Below are 22,196 nucleotides of genomic sequence, written 5' to 3'. Positions count from 1 at the left end.
AACCACATTCAAACTGTGGAGGTGTGTATTGGACCTGGTCCTGGTATAGACCTGAACTTGTTTTGTACATGCGGACCATAGGTCTAACTTTAAGACCAGGTCTAAGTATGCTACTTAGACCAGGTCTAAAGTTAAACCAGTTTTGTGCATACTGGCCTTTGAGGTTGAGGCAAAGTTCTTATGGACCACTTGGCATGTGACGTCATTACCCGGCAGTATGCGCACAAATTATGGCAATTTCCATTGTTCTTTGCCCTGCAGTGTGCGTACGCATCATAGTTTGCTAAGGGCACATGCTTTGTAAATCGCCCGCCACATTTCATATGGTCATGTTTTTTATGTTGGGCACCAATTGCGTTGCATGTGTATTTTTCAAGTGAATCACATGTTTTTACAGGTTTGGTACTATAACTTCAAAAGTTTACATTAGAACCCAATTAAAGTATATATTCTGAGAGCATATACTCGGATGATTTCAGTAACGAAACAATGGGAGTCATTATACAGGGTTGTCCATAAAATATACAGGGTGTAACAAGCAAAATAAGGATGAAAATATTAATTCAGTTAGGGGTGTCACCCCCCCTACATACATCGATAATGTAAAAATTTGACAAATGTTTAAAATAGCTAACTTAATTGCCCACCCAGTCATATGGAACTTATGGCGGTCAAGTAATTCAAAATGTAGATACAGGGTTGTCAAATATCTATCTATATTTCTATAAATTTCTTCAAAACACACCTTATTTGGCACTGGAAATGCACATTTTCATGATTGAGTTATGTAACTAGATGTAAAATAAGCTCAACAATCCAGTTTTGAAAGTTAAAAGAGAATTCGACAAAGCGTTTTTGGACCAAAATTGAGTGTGAGGGCGCTCTTTCAGATTTGTCGCAAACCTTCTATGTTTTACTAGCTTTTAGTTTACTAAAGTAAAGAGGATCACAATGAAGGTCTGCTTAAGAAATTTGAGCCTTTTATCATGTTTTGTTTGCCCGTAGCACCCTTTTGAATGTTCCCTACATTAAATCCCTATTCAAATGCATAGAGGTCAATGAACTTTATTAGTGTAGCAACAAGTAAGTTAGTAGTAAATTTTAATTGTCTAATTAACAAATACTGAGGCAATGAATGCTAAACATGATATCATTTAGCCGAGATCAAGTACAGAAATAAGTAGAAAATAGAAATCCATCAATAATGTTTATTGAAGATCATGTGGCGGAGGATCACCATTGTACAGCATTGTGATCCTCCACCACATGATCCTCCACCACATGAGCCACCCCTGACTAATTAGACTTAACGAGTTGCAGTAATTAGTACAAATGAAAATCATAAATTTTTGTTTCAGAAATTGAAAGGTCAATGTCTAAGGAACAAAATAGTACCAGACAAGCTCATAATAAACATCAAATAAATAAACGACATGCATGTAAACATGTCTTGATGAGTAAGAATGCAACAGAGCCACCCTTTTTAGGTGCCCAGTATAAAAAACATGACCATATAGTACAAGAAAGCCATTGAACAGTGTAGTGGCTCGTTCAAGCATAGACGAATCCCTCGCCTTTGTTGATAAACAGTGATGTCAAGTGGTCTATAGCCACACTGTGATGTGTCAACATTATTATTATATGCTGCTATTCAATCTGTCAAAGTTTCATATCTTTACGCACTCACAGTCAGGCGCATAACAAGAAGGTTGCTGGGGCTTGACGCACCCTCCCAAAAGATCCGCTTCTGTAGGGCGACCTTGAAATTGAACGTGACGGCAACTTTTTCTTTCCGTCTTTCACCACTAATTTTTGGTGCGGTAAACTTTTTTTGTGAAAACTGGTAAAGGTCCATTTTTAAAGTTCCACACCTTTCACAAATAAAAGTCTGTCAGCACTGGCAAAATTATGCAAAGAATTGGGAACCTCTGGGGTGAATTCAGTTTTTGCCAGAGAAGATGGCAGTTGTTTACATTTTGAGAGTGTGTACAGCGTAAACACAGAAGTGGGGTTCTGATTGGCTGAGTCAATTGTCTTTCAATCATAAGAACAGCTAGACTCTGATTGGCCGATTAGATGTCAAAACGTTAGTCAGCGCAAACAAAGCTCCTCGTATGTCGCTCATTAACAGGGCGCTCGCATCAATCTGAGCAAGGGACTGCCGTTCTTCCCTGAAACAGAGTGTAGGGCCATTGTTATTTATTTTATTTTTTTAAATGTCATATATTTATTTGTTTATTAATTTGTTACCATGGATTTACTCAACAGGAAGAGAAACTTGAGGCCAGGAAAAGACAAGAGATCATGGAGACGGTTATGGTGGACCAGCTCTCAAGGTATGATTGTTTTATTATCATTTCTTCTTCTTCTTAATTTCAGTCGGCAGGATGACTTTATGTGACTTCCGAACCACGAGACGTCGCACACACACTACCTATATCTGCACATGCTAAGCAGTGTATGGGGTTGAGAAGAAATTCTATAATTTTGTTCTGTAAAGTAACTGAACATAATTGTAGGATATCCAACTTTACAGGAACATTTTGGGAGAGGAAGAGAATTCTCACCTAAGGCAAGCCCAAGGCTCGAACCCTCGCCGATCGTATTCTCCCGGCCGGCAGCGCAACGCCTTAACCACTCGGCCGAATGTAGATAACCAAAAACAAATGCTGAACAACCTAAAATGACAATAGCTAACAACAAAACACTATACACCTTTCAGTCCATTATGTATAATGTGCCTATGGTCACTCTGAACAGTGACTTTTCATGTAAAGTAAATTCAAGTTATTGTTCTATTTTGATTTGTGCTGCCCTAAAAGGCTTTTCAAGAATGAAATCAATTACCTTGACTGATATACCTAAGACCATTGGTTCTGTAGGCCAGTGGTTTTACATGTACTAACTGAAGTTGCTAGCAGGGTTGCCAAAGCTGTGACTTTGTAGCCCAAAAAAGGCTCTTAAAGAATGAAATCAATTACCTTGACTGATATACCTAAGACCATTGGTTCTGTAGGCCAGTGGTTTTACATGTACTAACTGAAGTTGCTAGCAGGGTTGCCAAAGCTGTGACTTTGTGGCCCAAAAAAGGCTTTTAAAGAATGAAATCAATTACCTTGACTGATATACCTATGAGCATTGGTTCTGTAGGCCAGTGGTTTTACATGTACTAACTGAAGTTGTTAGCAGGGTTGCCAAAGCTGTGACTTTGTAGCCCAGTTGGGTGACTTCTGAAGATTTTTCTGCAACTTTTGACCATTTCTGTCTCAAAGAATCAGTGGTTATGAAAAAAATTGGGTCCAACAAATTTGCTCCTACAACTTCTGTTAGGTTCCAGTCCTGCAGAAACCAATTGTTTAATAGAAAAATTGGGCGATTTATCAACTATTGGACTCGCTAGTTTGGCTGAAATATTTGCAAGCCTTGTTGTTAGTACACATGTGGGCAGGGGGATTGCTCCTATCTCTATCATCATGAGATTACTGCATGAACTCAATATTCTTCTTATTGGATTATATTTTAGGTCAGTAATAAGTGACCCTGAACAAAACCAAGACGTACCATTGTCATCCAACAGAGGCACTGGGTTATTTACAACGTCAAAACCAAGGAATCTTCATCATTCTAAGTAAGTTGATCAAGATATAATTGAGATATTTTTATTTCTTTAGCTGAATTTATACTTGATCGCTTAGTGATTGCGATTATACTAATCATGGCGATCCTGATTGCAGGCCACAAAATACATTTTCAAAACATCCATTGCTGTCAATAATTATTGCTTTGAATTAATTCATTTCTGAAAGTTTTAATGATCAAGAAAGGTAAATTAATTGGCAAAATAATAGATCCAGTTGGTAGGAAATGATTGGTTGATGTATTTATGTGACAAGCGACATCGCAAAAGTAGCATCATTTTTAACTCGGTGATTTGTATTGTTTGATCAGCTTGATGCTCTGAAAACAGAAATAAACACTGAGCGTACATGAGAATCGCTTTTCTGTAAAAGCGATCGAGTATGAATTATGGTTTATGCAAATTCTATACATACACCAGTTAAATCAATTGAAAATCAGTCCCAGTAGAGTGAGTATCAATTAATTGAATTGGTGTACATGATTAACCCTAACACCGGACACTGCTTTTTTAGCAGAAACAGAAAGGGGAGAAGATGAACAAAGAATTTACTTGGTACCCCCAGGATTTGAACCTTAGACCCCTTGCATGCCGATCACCAATGGGTTGCCACAGGGGTTTTGCTGGCCCAGCCAGTGATTCCCTGAGCAAATAGCACTTAGGTTGATTGCATCATCGCATCATTTGGGAGTTATGCATTTTTCGGGTATTACTGTTAGGGTTAAAGTGTTGACTAAAACTCGCAATATTTCGTATCTCTGTTTCCCCCTAGAAAATTAAACTATACTTTGGTTCATGTCAAGTTCAGTAGTGACATCAATGCTTTGTGTGGGGGTGCACATGTAGCTTCTGCACAATTAACTTTACGCACAGTATCCAAAGTGTATATCCCCAAAATTGCAACAAATAATCAAAGCCTATACCCTCATCTTTCAAATTGGCATAAAAAATGGGCTATTCCATTTAAAATCTACACTCCTTCTGTGGAAGATTTAAGTGAAGTTTTCCACAGAGGGAGTATGGGTTTCATAATTATAGAATAGCAAATTGGGTAACTTTCATTTGAAACACTCCAGTTTTGGAAGATATAGGTAAAGCCATATACATGGGAGAGTGGGTTTCGAAATAGCCAATTCCATTTGAAAAACATAATCCCTCTCTAGAAGACTCACAGGGTTATGGCAGAAGTGGAATAGCCCAATGCTCCAGTGATATGTGACGTGTCATGTCAAAACCAGACACTTTTGGGCAGGATCGTAAATGGAGAAATAGCCAAAAATCTGCTGGTGGGAGGTTTTCGGGTTTGTTGCGAATTTGTGACCGGAATATAACTGGCATCTTGTATTTTTTGAGACATTTTTCAAGTTAATTCCTACTCTCAACATTGTCTATAATATTTTTAAAGGCCGATATCTCAATTTCCAATTTTATAATACCATAACTTCCGAACTCAATATCTTCGCTTAGGAATGTCCGATTTCGTTGGGGAAAACGTCGTTGTGGAGCTAAATATCTCTATATTTAAGATATGTAAAAACCTCAAAATTGATAACCTGCCCAAAAGTGTCTGCTTTTGACATGACACGTCACAAATGTTTCTTGAGGTTTTGACTAATGGGCTATTCAGTTGAAATCCATACACCCCCTATGGAAGACATGACCTTAATCTTCCACACAGGGAGTGTAAATTTCAGATGGGGTTACCTGAAGACACATAGATTTAAAATGGAGTCACTCATTCAGGAAACCCCATTTAAACTCTACACCCATGAAGATTAAGGTCATGTCTTCCATAGGGCTCTCGCTCGCCACCGTTCGCCCCAAACTCAATTTCTAGTGAGCGATTTTCCACTCGCCATAGACACTAAATATCGCTTGCAGCAAATCACACAAAATTGAACTACATTCAAGTTTCAGCACTTTCAACTGAACGACAACTCAATAAACTTCAACAGGCTCAAAATGCTGCTGCACGCATGCTCACAAGGACTAGAAAATTTGACCATATTTCACCCGTCTTACAACGTCTGCATTGGTTACCAATTCGGTATCGCATTCATTTCAAACTCCTTCTTCTCACCTGGAAAGCGCTCCATGACATGGCACCTTCTTATATCAGTGAACTTATTAATTTATATATTCCATCACGTAACCTTAGATCATCGGATAAGCATCTCCTTTCAGGAATCAGTTTCACAGACTTCTTCATCATTTGGCGACCGGGCCTTCTATGCTTGTGCACCTGCACTTTGGAACTTGCTTCCTTTAAATCTGCGTATTTGTGATTCACTTGATATTTTCAAAAAGACTTTAAAAATTCATCTGTTTAAGATTGCTTATGACAATTGACTTCTATATGTGACTGTTTTTATAATTGTGTGTTAATGTTTAATTGTTCAATGTTTGCGCCTCGGAATAGGTTGTCTAGATAGATGGCGCATTATAAATGCATTATTATTATTATTATTATTAATGTATTTGATTTATCGTAATAACTTTGCCTTAATATCCAAAAATGGAAGAGAGGGTGTCAACAATGCGTAAGTGTTTCATATTGGTATGAATTTTCTTTTAGACTGGAGTGTGATAATAATAATAATAATAATAAGGAGAGATTTAATATAGCGCCCAACGCAAATAGCCTCTGGGCGCTTTACAAAACATAAAACCTAGGGAACCAAAAAATTTAAAAACAACATATAGCCTAACTTAAACATACTATTACACATACACAATATTGCCAGAAAATGACCGGGTACATTGCACAAGATTGGAAGCACACAGCAACTCTTAGGTGGGGAGCCGAGCCGGGAGAAGAAAACAGAGCAAAAACAAGGAGCCGGCAAAACGCAGACCAGTCCACCACCCTGAGTCACTATGCAACTCCAATCAAGTACAAATAATAATGGCAACAACAACAATGCATTAACAAAATTAAATAAGTTAAAAACAAGAATCAAATCAAAAGCAAAATGATTCCAAGAGTCAGATCATGCAGTGCTCCATGGCCGGAGGCACAGAAGAGAACTCAACAAAAGGAAGCGGAGAACTGCATAATCCAACCATGAGAAAATACAGAGCGGCATAATGGCAAAACCATAAGATTTTATTCGAGTTTGATCCAAGGCACAATAATTAAAAATATAAATATTATATCAGCTAACAAGTACAATAAATATTATAATACAGATCTAAAAGCATAATAACTTAACATACTATTACACATACACACTATTGCAAGGTAAACGATTACATGGTTGTACAAGATTGGAATCACACAGCAACTCAAAGTGGGGAACCAAGCCGGGAGGAAACAGAGCGGACGCAAGGTACCGCAAAACGCAGAACACTCCACCACCCTGAGCTACTATGCAAGTCCAATCAAGTACTGGTACAAGAAGAGGCATTAAAGAACCAAAACAAATATGCATGTCAAATACAGTGAACTAAAGCAACAGAAAAAATTATTTTAAACATGCTAAAAATGACATTCATAAGCAAAAATGATTCCAAGAATCAGATCATGCAGCGCTCCGCAACCGGCCCTAAACGGACTCAGGCTCAGAACAAAACAAAAGAAACGGAGATCTGCATAAGTCATAACAAGGCACATTTTCTTATAAAATAATTTTATAATATATCAGCAAACAACATACAGTAAATGCAGATTATACAATATAAAAGAGCAAAAACAAAGTGATCTGTGACAGGCACAATAATAACAAGAATTAAAAATTGGCGACCCAGGAGAGGAGAGGTTACCAGCACATTCACTCTCAGCAAGTGCAACAGCAACTTGCTCCCTAGGATGGAAATGGTTAGTAGGCTTAACAGCAACCTACTCCCAACAATTTGGGCTGGGTTAAAATTGCACGACGGAACAAAAGTAAGTGACCGGCACCGGTGAGACGTAGAAATACCCTGGAGAGGAGAGGTTACCAGCACAATCACTCTCAGTAAATGCAACAGCAATTTACTCCCTATGATGGAAAAATGAGCAGGGTCAATTCAACACAATATAATAACAAAATAAACAATATCATGGTGGAACAATATACATTAATCAGGAAGCGTGAACAGATGGGTTTTCAAGCTGGTCTTGAATTGGTCGACAGATTGCGAACTGCGAATGAATGATGGTAGTTGATTCCAAAGAGATGGTGCGGCTGAAGAGAATGAGCGATAACCGTATGAAGCAGTCTTGAGCGCGATAGTTGGCTGAGGCTGCAGAAGCAATTCAGATGATGAGCGAAGAAGGCGAGTTGGCTTTCGAATGACAATGATTTCCTTGATGTAATCAGGTGCTAACCCATGAATAGCCTTGAAGGTAATGAGAAGAATTTTGAATGTGATTCTCTTCTTGACAGGCAGCCAGTGGAGTTGGCGCAACACAGGTTTCATGTGACAGCGACCTTTTACTCGAGTAACCAACCGGGCCGCAGCGTTTTGAATCCTCTGTAATTTATCAACTTCTGAAATGGGAAGACCGTATAACAATGAATTGCAATTATCTAACGCGATGTGATGAATGCGTGTACCAACTTCTCAGTGGATGGCTGATCGAGAAAGCTCCGCAATCTTCCAATTTTGTACAGCGCGAACGACGCACTCTTGCAAATGCTGTTGACATGCTTAGCCATGGTCATGTTGGTGTCGATAACAACGCCGAGGTTCCGTGCAGAAGATGATGTTGAAACGTCGACGTCGCCAATATGAAGAGATGAAATTGGTGCAGACGGAACAAAACGAGAATTGAGGTGAAGAATCTCAGTTTTGCTGTCATTTAGCATGAGCATGTTTTTCACCATCCAGCACTTAACATCCTTAACACAGCGTTCGATGATGGGTATGACAGTGTCCGATTCACAAGGATTAAAGGTGATATATACTTGTGTGTCGTCAGCATAGATCATGCATTGAAGGTTATGGGCGTTGACAATTTCCTCTATAGGTGATATGTACATTGTAAATGCAAGAGGACCAAACACCGATCCTTGTGGTGCGCCACGCGTCACAGGTCTGGGGTTAGATTGGGTGCCATCAATCAGAACTGACTGTCGACGCTCATGAAAGTAGGATTGAAGCCACTTCAATGCCAGGCCACAGATGCCGGCGATTCTGTAAACGCACGAAGGAGTGCATGATGATCTATCGTATCAAAAGCCGCCGACAGATCCAACAGCACCAAGATGACTTCACTATGTTGATCTCACGGCACGAAGGATGTCATTTGTGACCCGGATAAGAGCTGTCTCGGTGCTGTGGAACTGTCGATCACGCAGATTGAGCTTTTGCGTGCAAGTCATTGTCAGATAGATATTGTTGAAGTTGAAAAACAGCAGCACGTTCCAAGATCTTATGCAAAAAAGGTTGGATATTGGACGATAGTTCGTCAACACATTCCGATCTAGCGTAGGCTTTTTGATCAGAGGCGAGATCAGTGCAGATTTCAGCTCAGCAGGGATTTCGCCACGAGAGAATGACTCATTTATAATTTCGGTGATGGCAGGTAAGAGCGAATCAAGCATCTCTGCAAGAAGCCATGTCGGAATGGGATCAAGGGTGCAAGATGTTTTTGAAGACTGCATGATGATCTTGCGAACTTCGTCCTCAGTAACCTTACAAAACTTTACAAGCTCAGTTTGGCAGGAATCCGATATATCGACAGACAATGTTCCAGGATCAGTGCTGACAAGCTGCGAGCGAATGTTGTCCACCTTGGAATCAAAGAAATCTTGGAATTGCGTTGTGAGATCGTCTAGAGAGCAAGAATCTGGTAGCATTTTGGCTGACTTAGCAGTGTTTGTCAACAGTGCGGAAAAGTTCACGCTGATTGCAACTCGTGAGCTTGGTGTTGTAGTATACTCTTTTTGCAGACTCAAGCGAAGTGCGATAGTCAGAGCAGAAGGAATGGAAAATGTCTTTATCGATAGTAAGACCAGACTTGATCCATTGCCTCTCCAGACGACGTTTCTCTCTTTTTGACCCACGGAGACTTTCGTGGTACCAAAGGCGCATGAGGACGGAGGGATATTTCTCGCTCACACTCAGGAGCATGTTTATCTAATGCTACACGCAGCACGGAGTTATACTTCTTAACAAGAGTAGATGGATCACGATCTTCAGCATCATCAAACAAACAAGATGATTTGATATCATTTTGCATATCATCTCTGTTAATATCGCATGAAGCTTACGAGATCTAATGACAAGTTTACTAAGCTGAGGTCTTGAAACATTTATGGCACAGCAGACAGCATAATGGTCAGATCTAAGACCACGAATCACGGTAATAGGATCACTGACTAAATTATTGCACTGTCGCGAAATAATTAGGTCAAGCGTATGACCATGCTTGTGAGTGCTTTCTTTAACGTGTTGCACAAGATCCGCCGACGCCAAAATGTTAAGCATCGTAGAAGCATCAGTATCATTTAAATCGTCAGCGTGGATGTTAAAGTCACCGACGACAGCGAACTTTCCTGGATAAACAGATAAGTCCTCCAGTAGTAAGGAAAAGTCACTGAAGAATTGCTTCATTGATATTGGATTAACCTTTGAGCGATGTGGACGGTAAACTGTCAGTAAGCGGAAGGAAGATTGATTTGTTGAAGTTATCAGGAGATCCACAATCTCAAACGCCTGAAAGTTTGCAGCAGTGTACTATTTGACCTGGAATTCCTTCCGATGGATGATACATATGCCTCCGCCCGACGAGCAGTTCTGGGGGCACAGTGGACTTCATAACCTGGTAAGGTAACTTTGATATCTGCAAGGGCGTGGTTGTCACGGTGATCTCCAGTAAGCCACGCTTCTGTTACAGCAAGTATATCAAGTCTTTCTGAGATAATGAGATCGCAAACATGAGTTGCTTTGTTTTTTTTTGATTGTGTGTTCCATGTTGCAAATCTGGTGCAAGAATTCTTGCTGAGTTGAGTGGATGGAAGTAATGGAATATGACGAAGATTGCTTTTGTTAACAGTTCTTACAAAGTTACTTGCAGGGTAAGCGTCCTTTCTGGCTTTAATAACCTGTCTAATTATCGTTTTTATGAGTTCCGCCACGACAACCACGAACATTTACTTCATAAAGATTTTTTAAAGCGATCCTTTAGCAAAACAGTTGTTGATCACACCTTTGCTGACACGATTTAAAAGGTCGCGGTTATAGCAAAAAGGACGCATGATACATAAATGAGTCAAAGTACATAGAGTTATCGACGAAAACAAATCAATATAGTCGATTAAGATGATCGATTACAGTTAACATGGTATACGGTGAGCAACCAATATGATATCAACACAGCAAATTCATCACTATAAATTGTCACAAAATACATAAAAATGGCGAAATTTAAAAGTTCTTGCAGACAAAATAGTCGATCTTGGTGTACTTACAGATCACTTAATCAGAAGCAAATAGATATTTCATGCTTCGAAACAGTTAAAAATTAGTTTGACAGGCACAGTCGTAACACTACGTGCAGCAGGTCGAGATCAGCGCATAAACGTGATGCGCCCACTACATCAGCTCTGAGAGTGATTTGACCATTCGCCTAGCATCATGCTAGCGAGTGATTGGTCACTCGCCTTTAAAATCTAGACAGCAATATGGGTGTATGGATTTCACTGCAATAGTCAAATTGATCATTCATTCAATTGTTTATTTCAGAGTCAAGACAAGTGGTACAGCTACAGAGAAGCTTCTGTCGAAACGGTTAAGTTTCAGTGGGCGAGTGTTGGCACGGGGCATTGATGCTCTCAGAGAACTATGTGGGTTCTACTTTGCACTAGATAACACAATGACGATATATGAGTACAGGCAGTTTGGTAAAAAGTAAGTATGTCGTAAGGAAAATACCTTATGACATCATGCAAGTCGTGTGTCAGTCCGTCGGGGTGTGTGTCCATGTGTGTTTTTCGTCAACAATTATTTAAGGCTTTCGGCTAAAAGTTGGTCTCACATGAACAATTGACATCCAGTTGCAACCAACTTGAGCCAAAGCTGCATTGTGGGAACTTTCATGTAATGGTGGTGTTCAAGGTCACATGCTGAGGTCAAAGGTAATTTGAGGTCAACTTGTAAATAGGTTGAAAATGAAAAAAAGTGTTTCACAAAATTAAAGAAATGTTTCCTGCACATTGCAAGATTTAAGTGTATTATAGATCATAGGTAATCATGTGAAAATCTGTTGTGCGTTTCTCATAAGATACATATTTAGAGAAAATCACTTTTTTAATTTAGCCAAAATGTATTCTTTTTGTATTCTTAAAATATACCATCTATTTGAAAGAAATCATCCCAATCTAAAGAAGACATTCGTAAAATTAATATAAACAATATTTCAATCGAAAGCTTTATTTGAGTATTTACTAAAGAAATTCAAATACACCGCTATGTGAAATGCCAATAATTGCATATTTTGATGCAAATAACACTGAACATTGTATTTCAATGCGAGACTCTACGTCATTAGGTGTAACAGCAGTTGCATATTTAAAACTTGGGAGTCAAGTCTGAAGTTTAAATTTCAGCCAACACTTATGGATGGGATCAGAAAGCAGCAGACATTTCATTTTGTAAGATGATTGTAAACGTGCATAGAATTTTCAGCAACATTTGTACTTTATCTTCATATTTTCTCTCATTCTTTAGATCATCAGCATTACCGTTTATACAGAGGGGATCATATAGCCATGTAGGAGGAAGACGGAAAGGCAAGCCATATGTAGTACAAGACATGTCAGTGGTAAGCATGCACAAATCTAATAGATTCAACTGAAGAATAAACTAGTCAGTTTGAGCCACTTTCCAGGATATTCAAAGTTAAAGCACATCAACCTCACACTTGCGTACCCTACTGCTGAGTATGCAGCACCTGCATGGAGCCGCAGCGCCCACACTGACAAGGTCAATGTTGTCCTCAACGAATACATTTTCTCATCAGTGGCACACACACTGCAACATGTCATTCACCTCTCCATTCTGTCTGGCATCCGTCCAGCAAAGTTAAGAAGAGATCTGCAGACCCTGAAGCTAGCCCAGAAGGTGACCAGGATGATAGCCTTGTGCCCTCTCCCTCCATCCTTGTAGACAAGCGTCTTCCTAGAAAACACTTTGCAATGCATGCCGCAGACCTGCTGCTGGACTTATCTCCTTCCGCAGCCATTGTATTCATGATTGACAGCTGCAGGGCAGGAGGGTGGTACAAAAAGTGACTCAAGTAAAAGTTACTCTCTTCTCATTGCGCACTTCACATACATGACCTTACCTTACAAAGTAGATATGAGCAGGGACAAGCGATTTGCGCGGAACAATTGGCTATTTTTTTTCCTATGGGCAGAGATACATGATTTGCACTGAAAAAAAGTTCCGCGCAATTTGCTATTTTTTCCGTGCAAATCGCCTGTCCCTGGATATGAGTGCTGAGGTGACTACAAATCGGTATCGGCATTTACTACAGAGTGTCATGGGCCTGCTTGAATGTCCCCAAATTTTCCTCTGTTAACCTTGCCACTATTCAGGGTGGTATTATCTATTGTTGTGATTTGTACTGAAAATGTCTTTCTTTGTGATGATTTCAGGGCCGTGACTTAACATTTGAAACAAGTCAGCAGCCTACTCTACCACCATTCCTGAAGAAATCCCCTATTGTGTCGATTCGTGTCACAGATGTAGATGAAAGTGCAAAAGAAGAACTTGTGTAAGTCATTTTTTGTAAGGTTATGAGAGGATGGGGAGTATCATCACGGTTTTGTTCCGAATTTAGGAAAATAAAAATTTCGGCATGTGTACAATAGAAAAGGAATCTATCCTGTAATCTTGTGTGCTGTGATTTCCATGTAACAGTGCTATAAAAAAGCTGCTTTGTTGTGATTGTTGTTGGGCATTGGGAATGTCTTAGTGTACCTAATTGATAAACAAGACATTTGTGATGCGATCAAACTAAATGAGTCTGATGTTGATCAAAATCAAAATTCAGTTTTCAACTGTACATGTATTACATTAGCCATTCTCATTTTGCTGAACACCATATCATAATTTGACTTACGGTTCCAGAGATTTGGCTATTTTACATGTAGTGTTGCTCAGAACAATAAAATACAAAGGAAATTGAATACTATTGTTGGCTATATCTCAAAATCAATATTCCTGACATCAACTCATTTTGCTTGATCACATCACTTTTGTTCATTCTCATTCTGTGCTGCCCTGTTTTCAGGGACAGCAGAACAGTAGAGGCATACCAACTGGGGGAGGAGGGGACAGAGGCAGGTATAAGGTGCTTGAGAATCTAAAAAGTGGGGGTGGGGTAGGTAGGGACCAAAATAAGTATCAAAGCGACAAATAATTGATCTATTTTGCCAATTTTAGCATTACGATTGCAATTTTTGTATCGCAATATCAATATGAGATCAACTTTTTTGTCCCAATACCTTCCACCCCCACCCATTTTTTAGATTCTCAAGTTCCTGGCGAAAATAGGTTGGGGTCAACAATTTTATTCAGCAAGCAATGTTTCGGGCCTGTAGATTGGAAGTTTTTTTGGGAAGTCCGGTATGCCTCGTGAGGGACAGCATGTTTGTGTGTCCTGGTTTATAGCAAAGATGGGATGGATCTTGAGAAGTGCCATTGTCTCTATCTAGTTGGCCATAATGTAAAATGTCTGGTGCATTATTTTATTAGCTTTCAGGGTAATGTGCCTTATAACCATGAGGAATACCAGAGAAGAATGGCACCACCAGTTTCCAAACAAGAACATGAAGACATGAAACTCCTTGCTCAGATACAAGGTGAGTGATTAGGCAATAGAAACAAATTAGTTCGATCTTTCGATCGACCATCGATGCTTGGTCGATCCTTATTATTTACTAAATCAATTTACTATTGTTAATTGTGATAAAATGGTAATTTATGCCGGCAGTGATATTGACCAATATGAATTTAGCGTTAATACTGATTAATTAGTCGATAGTTCATTAATAAAAAGCATCAAAGCAGCATCGACAGTCAATCCATATATCAAACAAATTTGTTTCTAGTGACTTATGCAAATAACATGCTATTCCAGTTGAAATCAACTTGGGGCAGTGGGTGTAGATTTCAAATGGAGTCGCCATTTGGTAACCCCATTTGAAATTCACACTCCCTGTGTGGAAGATTAAGGTCAAGTCTTCCATAGGGGTGTAGGGATTTCAACTGGAATAGCCCAATATGACTAGACTGATGACCTATCATTCCATTATATGTATTTCATATATAACTGTCGTGGGAGTACATGTACATGTTTTGAATACATACCCTCAATTTCATGAAAATAACTCGTACGATAATGTTATAAAGATATCGAAGCAGTAGCTAGAGAGAATTGTGCAATGATATAATATTTTCAGCATCATTGAATGAAAAATCTCTTTGGGGGATTTTGGGTTTCAAACTTTTTCTTGTATTCAATATCTGGTCCCGTTCACAACATATTTCTACAAAAAGTTTCTAAAACTTTCAAGCAAAAATTAAATGTTAAGTAGAGTTATGGGAATTACATATCCGTCAAGACAAAGCACCTAATTTTGACAGATTGAGAGAAATCCTGTGGAGTCAGGATATATTTTTGCAGAGTGGCAAAACTGGCAAAACATGTTTTTGCCAGCAAAACTGGCAAAAACTTATATGTAGACAGTCAAATATTATAAAGTATAGTCCAGTTGCCCTACGAAAAAGGAATAAAACAAAAGTCACTAATCCCTCTAATTAGCCCCTGCTGATCCCTCTTGATGAGCTGTCAACTTGGTGTGAAAAGTGTGCCAGCTGATTCCATATCGATTAATACAGAACTTTTTTTTCTGTCAGGTGGTTTAACATTGGGGTGGGATTAAATTTGGCCAAACGAGGGTAATTAGGCCTGGATTTATATCCTTTTTTGTAGCAAAATCCAACTATAACACAGAAAGCTCATAAACAGGAAACCACAACTTTAAGTCATTCAAATTTGTTTGTCTCATCAAGTCCTTAAAATGAGAGTGTTTTGAATTCGATATGATGCATTTCAGTTAAGTACACTAATAGGCAATGAGAATCCATACTTTTTAATTAATAATTACAAAATCTGGCAAGTACACTCCGGAAATTATTTTTGTTACTTACTTGTTTTGAGATGAAAAAGTGAAACATTTTTCATTTCTCTACATGTAGTTTTTGCCATTTTTGCCAGTAAATGTTTTTTTTTCAAGTGGAAAAAACATGGTTAAAAACCATGTCTTTTTCTCCGCCTGCGGCAAGAACCTGCAAACCCTGTTTGGAATAATGCATTTCTGCATGTTTTATGATAATGATATTCCATATTGGTTACTAGCACAGCAGTAATTTTATATGTATGTTAATAATTTGCTCATTATTTCAGGTAAAATCCATAATCAGTTGAAGAAACGAGCTGCCAAAACTCTGATAGGTCTTGGTCTTCATTTCAGTCAGTTAGACCGATCTGGTGATGGGGTATTAAGTAGAATAGAGTTGAAGGAAGCATTAAGTACATATCATATCAACATAGAACAGTTGGTGAGTATGCAATGGGATGTTCCAGTTGAAATCCTTACACCCCCTGTGGAAGGCATGACCTTAATCTTCCACACAGGGAGTGTGGATTTCAGACTGGGTTACTATGGGTGACTCCATTTGAAATTCTTCCCCCCTGTGTGGGAGATTAAGGTAATGTCTTCCAGAGGGGGTGTATGGATTTTCAACATTGTATTATGACATCAATTTCACAAACAAATATTGTTTGGTGTGTAGGCTCTCTCGTCCTTGTTTAGAGTGTCCCTTCCCTTTCTGCGGATCAAAATGGATTCTTGAACCCCTCAAATGAGTTGGTTTGCTAACTCAACCCTACAAAAAATTTCAACCCCCCAAAAAGAAAATTTCAACCCCTGCAAGCAGGTGATGTATAGGACAAGAATATCTCATAATGGGCTATTCCATTTAATTCAAAATCCATACACCCTATATGGAAACATGACCTTAATCTCCCACATAGGAAGTGTGAATTTCAAATGGGGTTACCTAAATTGCATGATGATTCCATTTGAAATCTACACTCCCTGTGTGGAAGAGAATGGTGTGGTCCAGTGATTAAGGGCGGGCAGAATTTATATTTATTTATTTTTCCTTTCCATTGCTGCATTTGAATTGTGGGGCAGATGCATTGGATCATCTAATTTGGATGACAAAGATCTCACAAGCAGTTCCAATCAGGGTAATATCTGGCTGTCCGATCCAAGGACTGTCTTTTGGAATTTGCAGGAGAGCATCAAATAGGCTCTTCTGGAGCTGTTTAGTGCATTTACAATAGAATGTAAGGAGAGAATGGTCAACTAAGGAGAGCTAAAAAACACACTCCTATATCAGATTTAAGGAAAGCAGTAGAGAGCGATTGTTCACGCTCTCCTCAAAAGGCAGTCCTTGCGCCAGCGGATCGTACACAATACTGTGGCCCCTGGGTATCATGGGAAAGCAGAGTATTAACACAAAATGATTACCCAGGTTAAATAAGATGCAAAAAAAAAAAAATTCAATCAATATAAAGGTCATATCTTCCATAGGAGGTATATGTATTTCAACAGGAATAACCCAATTCATGATACTCTTGCAGAGGAGACAAGTCATTCCAAATAAAAAATATTGCTATGTTATAAGGAAGGACCACCCATTACGATCATGAAAGAATACATGCTTGTGATCAGAGTGTATCGGTGTCATTAATCTTGGCCCAATTGATACAGTCCATTGGTGATATATCACACCATGAATCCTGCCGACTCATTTACCCACATCATGTATTGACTCACACTGATTAAAACTCACCACACCATTACATGAACACATGATTTATTTGAGATGCAAAATAAAATGTGATATGTCTGATGAAGCCTGCCTTGAGACTTTATGTGTATCAATATTGTTATTTTGTGTAAATTGAGAGACCTGTTTAACTGCTTAAAAGGAGGGTCAAATAAACTAGGTTGACTAAAGTATAAATTTGGCTGTACACTAATCCAAAATTTTTGACTAAAAATGCCTTTTTTTAGTGAAAAGTCAATTTTTTGGTTGTAGTTGTCTATAATTAAAAAAAATATATAAAGAATCCTGTATCTTGTCAAATTATTTAATGTGTGCATCAGTAGATCTTGAGATGACCCGACAAAAATATTACCAAAATCGTAAACTGAGTCATCTAATCCATTTCTTTTAATCAATAAAGTACAACCTATAAGTCAACTCACATTTTTCCACTCATTCCATTTTCTCTTCCACAGCTTTTTGACAAATTATGGGACATTTTGGACCAAAACGGGGATGGTGCAATAGATTATGCTGAATTCAGAAGGGCGTTTGTTGGTGAAATGAATGAATACCGCAAGGGCTATGTCAGGAAGGTAAGTAAAACCAAGATACTTTACCCCACAAGAAGTGTATTATGATTTATAGAGCCAATCAGCAACATTGTAAGAATGGTGGTATGGCTGAAGAGGCTTCACCCCGTGAGTACTACCTGCTGATTGGTTACAAGAAGGCTATTATGATTTATTGAGCCAATCAGCAACATTGTAAGAATGGTGGTATGGCTGAAGATGCTTAACCCTATGAGTACTACCTGCTGATTGGTTACAAGAAGACTATTATGATTTATTGAGCCAATCAGCAACATTGTAAGAATGGTGGTATGGCTGAAGATACTTAACCCCATGAGTACTACCTGCTGATTGGTTACAAAAAGACTATTATGATTCATTGAGCCAATCAGCAACATGGTAAGAATGGTGGTAGGCTGAAGAGACTTAACCCTATGAGTAATACCTGCTGATTGGTTTACAAGAAGACTATAATGATTTATTGAGCCAATCAGTAACATGGTAAGAATGGTGGTAGTGCTGAAGATGCTTAACCCTATGAGTACTACCTGCTGATTGGTTACAAGAAGACTATTATGATTTATTGAGCCAATCAGCAACATTGTAAGAATGGTGGTATGGCTGAAGATGCTTAACCCTATGAGTACTACCTGCTGATTGGTTACAAGAAGACTATTATGATTTATTGAGCCAATCAGCAACATTGTAAGAATGGTGGTATGGCTGAAGATGCTTAACCCTATGAGTACTACCTGCTGATTGGTTACAAGAAGACTATTATGATTTATTGAGCCAATCAGTAACATGGTAAGAATGGTGGTAGTGCTGAAGATGCTTAACCCTATGAGGACTACCTGCTGATTGGTTACAAGAAGACTATTATGATTTATTGAGCCAATCAGTAACATGGTAAGAATGGTGGTAGGGTTGAAGATACTTAACCCTATGAGTACTACCTGCTGATTGGTTGCAATACTATTATGATTTATTGAGCCAATCAGCAACATGGTAAGTGGTAGGGCTGAAGAGGCTTAACCCTATGAGTACTACCTGCTGATTGGTTACAAGAAGACTATTATGATTCATTGAGCCAATCAGTAACATGGTAAGAATGGTGGTATGGTTGAAGATACTTAACCCTATGAGTACTACCTGCTGATTGGTTGCAATACTATTATGATTTATTGAGCCAATCAGCAACATGGTAAGTGGTAGGGCTGAAGAGGCTTAACCCCATGAGTACTACCTGCTGATTGGTTACAAAAAGACTATTATGATTCATTGAGCCAATCAGCAACATGGTAAGAATGGTGGTAGGCTGAAGAGACTTAACCCTATGAGTAATACCTGCTGATTGGTTTACAAGAAGACTATAATGATTTATTGAGCCAATCAGTAACATGGTAAGAATGGTGGTAGTGCTGAAGATGCTTAACCCTATGAGTACTACCTGCTGATTGGTTACAAGAAGACTATTATGATTTATTGAGCCAATCAGTAACATGGTAAGAATGGTGGTAGGGTTGAAGATACTTAACCCTATGAGTACTACCTGCTGATTGGTTGCAATACTATTATGATTTATTGAGCCAATCAGCAACATGGTAAGTGGTAGGGCTGAAGAGGCTTAACCCTATGAGTACTACCTGCTGATTGGTTACAAGAAGACTATTATGATTTATTGAACCAATCAGCAACATGGTAAGAATGGTGGTAGGCTGAAGATGCTTAACCCCATGAGGACTACCTGCTGATTGGTTACAAGAAGACTTATGATTTATTGAGCCAATCAGCAACATAGTAAGAATGGTGCTAGGATTGAAGATGCTTAACCCTATGAGTACTACCTGCTGATTGGTTACAAGAAGACTTATGATTTATTGAGCCAATCAGCAACATGGTAAGAATGGTGGTATAGAGCTGAAGATGCTTAACCCCATGAGGACTACCTGCTGATTGGTTACAAGAAGACTATTATGATTTATTGAGCCAATCAGTAACATAGTAAGAATATTGAAGAGGCTTCATAACCCTATGAGTACTACCTGCTGATTGGTGGCACAAAGTAAAGTCTATTATGATTTATTGAGCCAATCAGCAACATTGTAAGAAAGGTGGAAGGGTTGAAGAGGATTGAGCTTCAATGTTTAGACGCTGTATTGTAATTGGTTGTTACGATAAATGTATTGTGTACTTAACCAATCACAAATGATATAAGAAGGGCAACACTCTTGATACTATAGCCAGTAAATTTGTGTTGATTCTACTTGGAGACTGGATCATTGGCAAGGGTGAAAATAAGAGAGCTCAAACCAGGGGCCACTTTGGCAAAAAAAGTGGCCCCTGGTTCACCAAGATTTGGAAGAACCAGGGGCCATTTCCAATTACCAAGGGGCCAATAAAAATAAAGATGTGCTGGATGAGTTAATAAGCACTATTTGTTTGTAATTTGATTATTTTTGGTTCACTATCCAGGGGCCAGTTTTGTGAGAAAAGTGTCCCCTGGTCAACTAAAATTGAGATGGAACCAGGGGCCATTTCAGAGTTTCTGGGGGCCAAACGGCTCCTGTCTCCCACTTAATTTCACCCCTGATCATTGGGCTATTCCAGTTGAAACCCATACACCCCCTATGGAAGACATTGCCTTAATCTTCCACACAGGGATTACCTGGTGACTCAATTTGAAACCTACACCCCCTGTGTAAGAGATTATAAGGTCATGTCTTCCATAGGGGGTGTATGGATTTCAACTCTAATAGCTTATTTTGGCTGAAAAAAATCAAATCATATTAATTTGACTCAATAATATTGACAACAACAACAACATTTTCGTCATCAAAACCTTTTGACATTTTCTTTTTAATTAAAAAAATAATTATGCTCACACTTATATTGTACCTACATGACTTCCACTGACCAGCTATATAGTTGTGCATGGTCAACCAAGAGTGGAAAACTAATCATTTTTTTACTTAATCAATAATATCATTAAAGATGTCAGTTTGATAAAGTGCCTGAAATATGCGAGGCTATGGCTACTCTTGAAAGAAATCAATCTTGTTGTTTAAAGGGACATTAAGGAATCTGTCACTCCCAAATTACATGTTCACTAACATGTGTCATTAAATTTTGTTTCTATTTTCTGTGCCGGGCATAAGCAATTCCCCCGGGGGATCACTCATGTATAAAAGTTGTAAGCATCCGTGTGAATTGACTTTCAAAAATGACCCTAATTAAGCTAGGATGTCGAAAATTTGTCAAACTAACCCTAAACTAAACAAGGATTGTACTGAAATAAAAAACACCCTAAGCAAGGAATTGTTTTGAAATTTACCCCTAAAACAATAGACATTATAAAAACACCCTAAGCGAGGAATTGGTTAGAAATTTGCCCCTAAACAAGGATAGACATTGCGTGTGTCGGTTTAGTGATATTAGTAAGCTTAAAATTGGCACTGTTGAAGTCGGCTCTGATTTTTTTTAAAATCTGGTTGGCAAAATTGCTCAGAAACCACTTTTTTTAGCCGAATAGTTTGATAAATATGTCACCACTAATGTCCGTTAATTGGGTAATTAAAAAAAATTACCCTAAGCGAGTATCATCCTAAAAAAAACCACCCCTTCATTTACTAAAATGAGTGTTTTGAGACCCTAATCGCGGATCCGTGCCCCACCCTAAATCCGTGTTTTCTTTCGCGCGGATGCTTACAACTTTCATATATGAGTGGCCCCCCAGGGCAATTCCATGCAAATTCAATAGGGGGTATGATCTCAAAGAGGTAACCTTTCCGTCTTAATATTTGGTTAATATTTCTGAAAAGGAAAGGGTTTAAGGGTACTCTCCCAATCTATCAACAGTGGCATCAGGAAAAATTATTTTTGTCCTCGATTGATCTCTCAAAGTCCCTTTAAAAGGATTTATTAATTAAATTTGTGTTAAATCATGCGTGGATGAAACATTGACTGGCTGCTCATTAGACGTGAGAAAGTCGTTCCGCTTTCGCAACAACTATATGACATCACAAGTTAACAAGTGTTAAGTGACCATAGCAACTGCCAGATATTCTTAGGGTTTTATTTGAAACTAACTATTAAAGGTGGTGGTGTTCAGATTTGTAGTTGACTATACTGGACTATTCAATTTAAAGCCATAA

General features: G+C 38.6%; 1 protein-coding gene across 1 annotated transcript in view; it reads left to right on the top strand.

Annotated features, from left to right (window-relative positions):
- Nucleotides 1–22,196, top strand: part of LOC140138700 (calcyphosin-2-like) — a 42,543-nt gene that overhangs the window by 12,638 nt on the left and 7,709 nt on the right. The window contains exons 9-16 of the mRNA XM_072160450.1: nucleotides 2,269–2,336; nucleotides 3,524–3,628; nucleotides 11,309–11,473; nucleotides 12,293–12,386; nucleotides 13,222–13,340; nucleotides 14,324–14,430; nucleotides 16,038–16,192; nucleotides 17,947–18,066. Coding sequence (XP_072016551.1) covers nucleotides 2,269–2,336; nucleotides 3,524–3,628; nucleotides 11,309–11,473; nucleotides 12,293–12,386; nucleotides 13,222–13,340; nucleotides 14,324–14,430; nucleotides 16,038–16,192; nucleotides 17,947–18,066 — 933 coding nt within the window. The remainder of the gene's footprint in view (nucleotides 1–2,268; nucleotides 2,337–3,523; nucleotides 3,629–11,308; nucleotides 11,474–12,292; nucleotides 12,387–13,221; nucleotides 13,341–14,323; nucleotides 14,431–16,037; nucleotides 16,193–17,946; nucleotides 18,067–22,196) is intronic.

The sequence above is a fragment of the Amphiura filiformis genome, chromosome 18 (genome assembly GCF_039555335.1).
Source record: "Amphiura filiformis chromosome 18, Afil_fr2py, whole genome shotgun sequence".
Taxonomy (NCBI): Eukaryota; Metazoa; Echinodermata; class Ophiuroidea; order Amphilepidida; family Amphiuridae; genus Amphiura; species Amphiura filiformis.
The sequence above is the reverse complement of the archived record's forward strand: the minus strand, read 5'-3'. Positions and strand labels throughout refer to the sequence as shown.